General features: G+C 32.4%; 1 protein-coding gene across 2 annotated transcripts in view; it reads left to right on the top strand.

Annotated features, from left to right (window-relative positions):
- Window positions 1-12,108, top strand: part of LOC148626861 (DDB1- and CUL4-associated factor 1-like) — a 55,023-nt gene that overhangs the window by 24,668 nt on the left and 18,247 nt on the right. For both annotated transcript variants that reach the window (XM_088551317.1, XM_088551253.1), the window contains exons 18-24: window positions 366-437; window positions 654-735; window positions 3,023-3,162; window positions 4,590-4,671; window positions 7,155-7,279; window positions 7,521-7,876; window positions 11,132-11,207. In XM_088551317.1, the coding sequence (XP_088407443.1) occupies window positions 366-437; window positions 654-735; window positions 3,023-3,162; window positions 4,590-4,671; window positions 7,155-7,279; window positions 7,521-7,876; window positions 11,132-11,207 (933 nt within the window). The remainder of the gene's footprint in view (window positions 1-365; window positions 438-653; window positions 736-3,022; window positions 3,163-4,589; window positions 4,672-7,154; window positions 7,280-7,520; window positions 7,877-11,131; window positions 11,208-12,108) is intronic.

Here is a 12,108-nt window from a genome sequence, read left to right as displayed (position 1 = left end):
AGTAACTATTTTATTTTATTACATATTACATGTTTTCTTATAGAAAATAACAGTTATTTTGTTATAACATTTATTGTATTTATTATGTCTGTAAACTTCAAAATAAATATTTTAAGCATGTTTTAATCTTTAGTTTATGATACTATTGACAATTTACAACATTCTGCTGCCCATAATACATGCATGTTGTTTGTGCTTTAAGCGAAAATGACTAAATTCCTCAAAATTTTAGCTAAAACCCTGAGAATAAATGATGAAAAATGTGGCTATGGACATCAATTGACTTAGCCTTTTGTCACCTTCCTGCCTGGCACAGTGTTGTCTACAATGCCTCCTATATTACTTCTGTTATATTTATCTTGAAGGTGCTACTGAAACTGATGTCAATCAAGACACCAATCACTGATGCAGATTCTATCAGGGCATTAGCTTGTAAGGTTAGTTATATTAGTCTTCAATTATGTGTCTTATTTCTACCAACTGCCATAGAAAAGTTTTCAGTCAAAGGAAAGAAAACAATGAAACAAGACTCCTTCAAAGTGGTTTCTGTAAAATCTGCACCAATTGTTTCCTTCTGTAGTTATATTAAGCTGTGCCCTGTGAAGCATTTAATTTCTACAACTATGAAAATGTATTTTATGAACTTTCTGTAGGCATTGTTAGGTCTCTCAAGGTCAGAGACAGTTAGACAGATAATCAGCAAACTACCTCTGTTCTCTAATGGGCAACTACAATGTAAGTTCTTATTGTTTTATATATAAAAGGCTATTCTGTGAAGAAAAAAATCCTCACAAATATATAGACATGTTAACAGTTACATGGCTATCTATTCATCTAATACAAACTTAAGGTTTCTCTAAACAGCCTTTAACTTATGTTAAACTCAATCCATATAAATGTCTAAAACCTTAGAAACGTTCAATGTCAAAGTTACAAGATTAAATGTTTACCCAGCAAAAAGATGTAAATTTTTACATTGCCCTTCTATCACAAGGTCAAATATATAGCCAAAAAGGGAATGTTAAATTTAGTAATGGCCTTTTAATTCTATTTTTGAATAAAAAAATGATTAATTTCAAAGGTAGACTCATATTTCACATCACAAATCAAAACTTTTCTATGAATATTTCCAACTGTTTAAAGGGCATATTCATCAGTGAATATTTAGGTTAAATTCACTTAGATTTTTGTTTTTTATACCCCTACTTGCAAAGTGGAGGGTACTTAGTGAAGGTATGTCCATCTTTCCTTCCTTTATTCATGGCCTCCTATGTTTAAACAGAGGGGACACCTCTTTTTATCAGTTACTCTTCCTACACTGCTGAATGGAATTAAATGAAACTTTCACAGAACCTTTATGATATATTCCCATTGTGCACCTACCATTTTAGCTTTTGATCTGAATCACTTCGGAGGTTTCACATTGCAAGACAAGATCTTTCTCATTCATGAATATGAGGACATGGGAGGATACATCTCTTATCTGTCATTCTTCCTACCCTCATGAAAGGAATTTAATGAAACTTTTACAGAATCTTGCAAAGTGGGGGTATATAGTGATAGTGGTGTCCGTCCATCCTTCCTTCTTCTGTAAGACAGAAGGGGACACTTACCTTATACTCTTCTTGCACCACTTACTGGAATTAAATAAACTTTCACAGAATTTTTACTACATAATATGGACCTTGTGGTAATGAATATGGAGACATGGGGGTCCCATCACTCATCCATTTCTCCTCCTACACCACTGAATGGAATTTAATGAAATTATAACAAAATCTTTATTTCATATTCCCATTGTGCGCCTCTTAGATTCTGATGTGATATTTTTTTTATCCCCTTTCGGCTGAAGGGGACTTAGGTTTGTACTCTGTCCGTCCGTCTGTCAGTCTGTCAGTCTGTCAGTCACACTTGGTTTTCCGGATTTTTTTTTGTAAAGCCTCATCCAATTGATTTCATATTTGGTATATAGTCTTATCATGACAAGTTACAAATTAAGTTAGAATGACATTATGGTTGAATGATTTTTACAGAAGTTATGGCCCTTGGACATAGAAAATTTCATGAAATTTTATGTTTTTCTGACTTTTTTTTGTAATGCTTCATCCAATTGATTTCATATTTGGGATATAGTCTTATCATGACAAGTTACAAATTAAGTTTGAATGACCTTACGGTTGAATGATTTTCTATGGAAGTTGTGGCTTTTGGACATAGAAAATTTCCTAAAATTTTATGTTTTCCAGACTTTTCTTTGTAATGCCTCATCCAATTGATTTCATATTTGTTAGCTAGTCTTATCATGACAAGTTGCAAATTAAATTTAAATATTATTGCGGCTAAATGGTTTATATGGAACTTACGGCCCTTTGACATAAAAAAATTACATAAAATTTTATGTTTCATCATTTTGATGCAAATTGTGCTATCATTCAAGAGTTTTTTTGCCCTTTAATTCAAAATAACGAAATTTTTTGCAACTTTCCAGGTGATAGAAAGAGAATGTCTTTCTGCAGCTTTCTGTAATGCAAAAATGTAAAATGAAGCTCAGGTTTGATTTTGATGGAATTTGCTTTTGCTGTTCAAGAGTTATTTTCTCTTGATTGTTAAAAAATAACACCATCCATTGTTAGTTCACATATATAAAAAAAACCTCATAAAGGCAGTGAGTTCAAAGGCTGAAAGGGGACACTGTATGGCATCAGCAATACTGTCAGAATGCTTGTTAGTTCTCACACGTGGATATTGTTATATCCTGACATAGGGCTACCCATCTCTTTTCTGTATGGCATAACTCATTTAACACAACTGAATAGAATTTAATGAAACTTTCACAGAATCTTAATTACATGTTACCATTATGCACCCTCTTTTAAGATTTTGATCTAATTATGATTTGAGGTCAAAAGGTGCATGATACTTATTGGGGGAGTGGGGTATCAATTTACTGAGCATTGTTCACAGTTTATTTAAAACTAACATTCAATATGTGTATGTATTAACCATTTGTTTTTCTGCATAGATTTAATGAAGGAGCCTGTTCTGCATGATAAGCAGCAAGAATTTGTCAAGTTTTGTAGATATGCCAGTGAATTGTTAGAGAGAGTATCAGGAAAGCTTACCAGTGCTAACTTTGATGCTTCACTGGATGAAATTAGAAGGGTAACGTAATGTCATATAATTTGGTTTTAGGCTATGCCTATGATGGACAGAACTCAATGTTTGCCCACAAATTCTTTATTTAAAATGCACTTCACTTACCAGTTGTGAACGGCCTGTTAAATATTGGTTTACCATGCATGGCCATATTGCTCTGTGCGGAGTTATTTGATGAGGAGAATGTGTGAGACTGTCTTCAAGGAAAGCTTAATACATTTCTACGTTGCCAATAATTTCAAAATTATTATGAAATAAATATATATAAAATTGTATCCATTGACATATTAAAAGATAAAACAGTGCTTCTGCACTTGCACAATTGTCTGTTTCCATGTCGACAAATTCTGTCACTTACATCAGAATATTTTTTAGCCATTCACCATTCATAGTTCTGGTCTTCCATTCTACATGTATAGAATGTTGCTAATGCTCCGCCCATTTAAACAGACCTGGGTTTTTCATCATCCACATTCATTTTCTGTTCATGTTTGAGGAGTTACATATTGTGTATTATTATTATTATTATTATTATTATAAAGGTCTCACTAACCACTTCCGGGGTCAAATGGCCACCCTCTATGTAGTACCAAAAACACACTGAACCTAGACATATGCATTGTAAGTGCATTATTTGTGTGTATTATGATTAAAAGTAGTCAAAATAAAGCTGAGAATGTGTACTTTAAAATCATATATGTAATTAACTACAAAAGTGTATGAATATTGTTTACATGTGTGAGTAATTTGCCTCCATGCTGTCAATTTAGCAGAACAGATAAAAAAATGGATTTTCAGTATTATTTATTCAAGTAAATTTTGTGAAGAATTTCTACGATCATCGTACCATTAGCATAATGATTTTGGAAGCCTTATTTTCCAAGCTTTGCAACCGTATGCAACTTTAAGATGTCATTTGTCCTGGGAATTCACAGTGAAACTGAAAATTCCTTTTTTAACATGTAAAGTAATGGAAACGTTAGAAGTGGTTAGTGAGACCAAACATCTTTCAAACAAAGTTTTATTGTTGAATTACCCTCTATGTCTGTCTGTCTTAGTCTCTTTGTAAATATCGAAAGCGCAGTTCTGAAAACCGTTCTGAATTGTATGTCTAAACAATTCTTAACAATTGAATATACTGACAGTATATTTAAATCATCTGTTAAAAGGTAAGACATTGTATGGAGATGTAAGAAGTACCATTAGTTGGTAGTCAAAGCTACACTGTATGTGGAAGAATTATACTTAAGACAGCTATATGTAAATTTTGTATTGGAAAGTTCTATTTAACCTTTCTGTTTGTTGACTGTTTTAAGAAATATAACTAATGAATATTTTTCATATACCTTTTTGTAATAAAGAAAGTTAGAATAAGTTCTTTAAGTTTCTTAGTTCAAATCAGATATATATTTATGTTTCATCTTCTATTTCAGGCTGACATAGTTGCTCAGACTAAGATTAGGTACTCAGAAAAAGAATTATTACTTCTCATTCATGATCATCTTCAGAAAAGTGGTGAGTAAGTTGATGATTTATATGAGTCTCATGTGTAAAGATTGGCTTGCAACATGTGTAAAGATTGGCTTGCAAACATGTTTGTCAAATGATAATCATACTATTATAATAGCGAGTACCGCAAAGTGGTGTGAGCTCTATGGTTATTACATTTACTATCTTCATTTTCCTTAAGGTTCCCCAATATACTAACGAAAAAAAGTCATGTCCCCGAAGTAACAAAAAGTGACTGTCCTTACGGAGAAAGTTCATCGCTTCCTTAAAATTAATCTGACATGCTAAAACTGGAAAAGGATGTTGCTAGAGATGCACTTAAGGTTTAAAAATTGTAAAGTATAACGAAGTGCTACAAAGCTATTGAGCTATTGCCATTACTTGGCGTCCGTCATCGTCTGTTGTCGTAAATTTTTCAAAACTCTTCTCTGAAACTACTTGACCAATTGGAACCAAACTTGGTGTGAATGTTCCTTGGGGTATAGAACTGATGTGGGGATTTTTGATCCATCGAAAAACATGGCTGCCATTACTAAAAATAGAACATAGGGGTCAGACAGTAGTTTTACGCATATATCTCCAAAACGGTTAGGTTTAGCCAAATTCTGACACGTGCTAAAAGTTTTCAGCTGGTTGAGATCTATCTGCGGTAAAATTTTCATTTTAATCTATTAAGCCATCTTGGAGTTATTGCCCTTTTTCAATGTTTTTTTGCTATTTTTTATGTTATTTCTTTCAAAAATCTTCTCCTCTGACACTACTTGACCAATTGGAACCAACCTTGGTATGAAGGTTTCTTGGGGTATCATGCATAGAACTGGTGTGGGGATTTTTGATCCATCGAAAACCATGGCCGCCGTTACAGAAAATAGAACATAGGAGTCAGACAATAGTTTTTCGCATATATCTCCAAAACAGTAAGGCTTAGCCCATTCTGAAATGGATAGAAGTGTTCAGCATGATGAGATCTATCTGCGGTCAAATTTTCATTTTAACCTATTAAGCCATCTTGGAGTTATTGCCCTTTTTCAAGGTTTTTTTGCTATTTTTAATGTTCTTTCTTTCAAAAATCTTCTCCTCTGACACTATTTTACCAATTGAAACAAAACTCGGTATAAGTGTTCCTTGGGTTATCCTGCAAAGAATTGAAGTGGGGTTTTTTGATCCGTCGAAAAATATGGCCACTGTTACTAAAAATAGAACATAGAGGTCTGACAGTAGTTTTTTGCATATATCTCCAAAACCGTTAAGGTTTAGCCTATTCTTTCAATAGCTGAAATGATCCTTATTTTTAGGACAACAAAAGTCTTCAGGCATAAAATTTGTCAGATGCCTTCTTATAAGTGTTGTTGCCCTTGACAGATAGAATTGACAGGGGTTTTTTTTACAGTTTTCAGGCAATGTCTTGAAAACTATGATAGAGATAGACTTTCATTTACTGAAATGATCCTTATGATAAGTCCTATCATAATTCTCTTGAGTCAAAATTGGTGGACAACTTCTTGTTTAATTTATTGCCCTTGAAAGGCAAAATTCAACCAGGTGAGTGATTCAGGCTCCTGGGAGCCTCTTGTTTATTCATTCATTGAAAAAAAAACCTATTCCCTCATTATTTAACAAGGCAGATTTTCAAATTAGAATGTTGATTTTGCTTGCTGCTGAAATAGAAATAAAGATAATGGACTTGCGAAACAAAAATTCTCATCCAACCCCACCCCTGTGTGCCAAAGGAGTTTTAATGTCCTATACTATTCTCACTGTGCTCGCTTATACAGGCAATGCCTACTCCATATTATGTAAACTGAAACATGCTTGTATGTTATCTTATGCTTGACTTATATGACAACTATATGTTTCACTTTATATGCTTCTCATGTATGGCATTTTAGGCTGTATACATGATAATAGTAAATTATTTAAATTTTTTTTTACCCTGCCACATGAGATGGAAAGGTATTATGTGGTACCCTCCTGCATATTGCAAGTCTGTCCAACTGTCTTTCATACTTGGCACAGTAATTAAAAAAAAATGCTGCTACCATTTGTTTTGAATTTTGGTGAATTGTTTGTTTTCAATTGATGTGAGGTCCCTTTCAGTTTTTTATAAATTTTGACTTTTTCATTTTTGAGTTGTGTGTATTTTACAGTTTTTTTACTCAAACTCAGTAGTGTTGAGCTGTTTCAAGCTGGAATTTTGTGTCCACATTTGCCCCATCTGTTCACTGTTTTACCTCTGTGGATGTATCTAGGTGTGCTCTTCCAAGCAATTTATTTCATGTGCTGTGCTCAATAAAATCCATACTCAATGCATATTTTTATGCAATGTAAAGCCTGCAATATCTTTAAATTACACACAACTTTATAATAACCGGATGATTGACTTGAAGATTTAAAGTTTGACTATGGAATTAGTTAAAATTATTCACAGAATTATATGGGCTGATGAACTTTATGAGGTTTTTCAGTTACATGTTCCTTCAATATTTTAGGCTTATCAGAAACAGCTAGTATATTACAACGAGAAGGAAACCTACCTCGATGCTCTACACCCCCTATGATACACCCAGCTAGTCCACAGCTTTACTTAACTCCACAGACTACTCCGAGTCGCATTGTAAGTATTGGCAAGTGCCTGATCATTTAAATCCTGAAAGTTGTCTCAGAATTCTCAAAAGTGACTGTTACTTTTTGATTTTGACATAAGTGTAGTTATTTGTTTGGTGAAATGTGGGTGTATTATTAGTTAGTAATATCACACAGAACATCTTTTTCCAAATTTAAAGCATTTTTTACTTATTACCTTTGATTGTTTGTGTATTTATTGATATTTAGAAGAGGTATTGAACTATTTTCAGCCAAGACAGTTTAACCCTACACCTTCAGCCCATCCTAGTAGTAGTGCTCCTTCCCTACAGTCATCAGCAGGTACCAGTCAGTCATCAACACCCTGTACTCCTGGACCAATCAGATTCACCATAAACAAACAATCTCAGGGATCACCTACAAACACTCCACGTGCATCCTATTCCAAAACAAGATTTCTGCGTGAACGTGATCACATGACCTCTTCAATAAAGACTAAAAATATGGCTGGGAAAGGTCAAAGTGAACATGATATGACATTAGATAAGATTGTTACAGAATATCTAAGGAAGCAGCATGCTTTGTGCAGGAAACCTGTCTCTACATGTCCTTCTATGTCTCTCTTCTCGTAAGTATTTTTAAAAATCGTAGATATTGTATAGTTGATTGGTTGGAAATGGTTACAGAGTCAGAAACATGAGGAGATTTGATGTGCTTAGTTTTATCTTTTTGTACCCCCAGTTGGATGATTCCAAAGGGAGGAAATTGAACTTACAGGTTAGGTCTCACTAGATCTGTCTTGTTTTCTTTGCCCCATAGGCTGCTATGGTAAACCTTAAATTTTCATGATTGTTTCAAAAAATAGACAAGAAGTTTCAATCTAACTTTTAACCATGTTTTTCCATTAAAGAAATGTCAAAGATAATTTTAGGTCCATTTTAGAAAAAAAAAAAAAGGCACAAACTTTGGTACACCAGAACAGGTCAAACTAAAAATGGACTTTCACTTTAATTTTGAGTTCATAAAATAGACCCCTTTTCTGAAGCATTATTTTTCATGAAAATACTTTTTTTCCTCAAAAACAAGTTTTTTGTGTCATAGCTTGATATTTACCCTGTACTTATGATGAAAAATAATAATTATTTGCGAAAAAAACAAAAACAGAAAAAAGCAAAAAGAAAGCACACTATATTTTTAGACTCCATGTTTTGATGTGCACCTGCTCAGGAATATGTAATACAAGTCTGATATCTATTAATAATAAAAACTGTTAGACATCTATAAATGTTGTTGATTTTCTATAACTGTGTTCAATTTCCAACTGAAAGACAAAATATCTCTGTCCTCTGGCTTTCCTGTGTATTTTTTTTTTTAAATGTTCATGTATGTACTCTATAACAGTATTAAAGCAAATGTCTCAAATTTTGCAAAAAGACAAGTTTTGATAAAAAATAATTTGGTTACCTTTTCAACATGAAAGGTGGTCTATATTGATAAGACAAATGCCTTAACTATTCTATGAATACCAAATTGTTTCAAAATCTCTTGTCTCATATTCACAAAAAGTCAAGTTAGGACCCCCCTTTTATAGCTCACCTAGCCTTGCTCAGCATGGCCCAAGGCCATGTAGCTATTGTCATCTCTTGGCGGCCATCTTCGTCATTGTTGTCATCATCCGTCTTTGTAGTCCATCGTCATTAATAATTTTTCCAAACTCTTCTTTTATAGCACTACTTGAACAATTGGAACCAAACTTGGTATGAATGTTCTTTGGGGTATCCTGCATAGAACTTGTGGGGATTTTTTTTAATCCTTCGAAAAACGTGACTGCTGTTACTAAAAATAGAACATAGGAGTCAGACAGTAGTATTTAGAATATATCTTCAAAACTGTTAGGTTAAGTCAAATTCTGACATGGATAGAGTGCTCACCATGATTAGATCTATCTGTGGTCAAATTTTCTACATAGAACTTAGGGGTCAGACAGTAGTTTTTCACATATATCCCCAAAACCATGAGGTTTAGCCAATTCTTTTGATAGTTGAAATGATCCTCATTATTAGGAATACAAAAGTCTTCAGGGATCAAAGTTGTCAGACGACTTATTGTAAGAGTTATTGCCCTTAAGCGATTCAGGCTCCTGGGAGCCTCTTGTTTAGCCTTAACACAAGGGAGCCTCTTGTAATCTTAAATCTGTTTGCTGATACAGCCAATTGCACAAAGTTGAAAGTTCTTGTTTATACAAAGGTAAAATAGAGTCAAAATGTTGTATATTTACATTATTTTAATGAAAGACATCTTAGTTGTTGAAAATGCTGATTTTTAGTCAAATTTGGTACTCTGGGCATGTATAAATGTCATTTGTAGTTACAAATGAAGAAATATCTCACAGACACAGATAACTATATTGCAAGAACAGTAAATAACATATACAGAAAACATCAGAGTTTCTACTTACTTCACAGACAATAAAAGAAAAAAAAGAAAATTCTCTTTTTATATGTCATTTCCACCAATTTTTAATGAGCCGGATTAGAATTCAAGTGGAAGTACCAATAGAAATGGTCATTTATGATATGAAAAATGTTTTATTGGTCAGTTTTCACTTTTAATCAATCAAATTGCTGTAGTAAAGCACTTCTTGACCAATAAAAGTGGAAATGCAAAAAATATTTCAGCTTTTATATGTCATGTGTAATAAGTGCAATTCAAGTCTCTACTCCAATTATTAAAAATGTCAGAAAGTCAGGACTGTGTTTTATTCAGCAATTTAAATCACTCAATTTAATTCTAATATAGTTGTGTTGAGAAAAATTATAATAATAACAATTGCTATCCAATTCCAAATTTAGTAAAAATATGCCATAAAAGTAAAAAATGAGGTCTTGCATAACTTTTCTTCATATAAAGTTACTCCATTTTAAGTATAAAATACAATGTATTGTTGTTTGAAAGCTTCTAAGGTAATGGAAACTCACTTACTTAAAATCTCACTTTCCACTGAAACTATGGTTATCAGGTCTCAGTCTTGTATTCTTTGCCCCATTGGCTTATAGTAAACCTTAAATTTTCATAATTTTTCATACAGGTGTATCACCAAAGCTCACAATTTTTCTAGTTCTTTCATGTTTCCTCTTTTTTTCATACCTATTAAGGTTCTGCTAAGGTCTAGGATGAAATTGTCATGATAATTTTAGTCAAGATGTTGAGAATGTAATTGTTATGTTCCTGACAACTTAATACTTCTACATACAGTACTCAACATGTATGTATGTTTCCTTCCTTCACAAAACATGTTACTACAGCCATATTTTGATAGTGCCAAATTTGTAAACATCAAATTTTAAAAAGAATGTAGAAATTTACCAGATTTTTGTTTTGAAAAGAAAATATGCTGTAGCTGTATCTGGAATTTGTGACAAATTGTCAAGATTTGAATGAAAATTATTATATTTTATGTTTATTGGTGTTGGTATTAAGCTGGATCTTACAATATATCTCAATCCATCTTAATTTAAAGAAATGACATTTTTTTATAGAAAAATTAATACTAGCTTGCACCGCATAATACATTTTGGAACAGGACTGTATGAGTTTCAGATTTCAATTTTTTTTTTACAGCCATAGATTTATTCTAAAATATGTTTTTACACTTTTGTTGTTAATGTTACATAGAAGTTATAAAACATTGTTTTTCCCTAAGTTTGACTTGTGTTTTTGTGATAAGTACATATAAAGACTCATTTAACAATGTGTCGGTGCTAAATTTAATGTATTATTAAAACTATGAATGAAAACACTAGATTAAGGAATATCCTAAATATTGAACCTTAACCTTTTACTTTACTAACTTTGATATTGATTATTCATGTTATTTTTGTAGCCCACACAGGTGTCCTGAGCCTAAAGGAAATAAGTATTCCTGTATAAATATTACCTCCAGAATTGCCAATAGATGTGTAAGTATTAGTTTCTATCAACCTTTATTTTGTTATTTTCCTGAACATTTAAGAATGTACCATCCAATTTACATGTGTTATCAAGATAAATTATGCATTTATTTCATTAGCTTTACTAAGGGTTCCATAAATATTAGAAGTAATGGTTCTGTAAATATTGGGGGAAAATAGATTAATTCTTCTGATATTTTATTCTAATGTCTTCAAATTCATTTTTATATGCCCGTTTTTTCTTGATGGGACACATTACCGCATACAGATGTCAGTCCTTCATTCACACATTACGCAATTACTCAAAAATGCTGCCACAATTTTTTGTGAAACTTTGGTGTACTGTTTCTTTCTATTGATGTGAACTCTATTTTATGTAAATAGATTTCTGCTCTTTTTGAGTGGGACTTAATTAGTACAAAAATGAGATGATTTTCTGACTGTCATTTGTTAACTCTTGCAGCAATGTTGAATGTGAAACTTCGTTGAATATACTTCTGTTGTTTTTTTTTCTTTAGAATGATGTATTAGCTCCCTTTCAATTTTTGTAAGTTTCTGAATTTGTGATTTAGTGTTATGGGACTTCTCATTAACAAAAGGGGGGCACAGTTTTCAGACCATAATTCAGTAGTGGTTGTGCCTATTTCTGTGAAAATTTTAAAAAATTGTTCATTACTATTGATGTTAGCTCATTTTTCAATTGTTATAAATTTCCGATTTTATGTTTTCAAGTTTTTTGGACTTATTTTATAAGAAGGGGATACTTTCCATAATTGCATATTAACTTGAAAATGCTTCACACAATTTCCACGAGACTTATTGAATTGTTTTTATACTGATGTAAGCTCCTTTTTGATTTTTACATATTTTGTGTCCAATATTTAATTGCAATAAATATTCAGCACGGTAT

The sequence above is a fragment of the Perna viridis genome, chromosome 1 (genome assembly GCF_037379345.1).
Source record: "Perna viridis isolate PV_CMFRI_1.1 ecotype Kerala chromosome 1, ASM3737934v1, whole genome shotgun sequence".
NCBI lineage: Eukaryota > Metazoa > Mollusca > Bivalvia > Mytilida > Mytilidae > Perna > Perna viridis.
The sequence above is the reverse complement of the archived record's forward strand: the minus strand, read 5'-3'. Positions and strand labels throughout refer to the sequence as shown.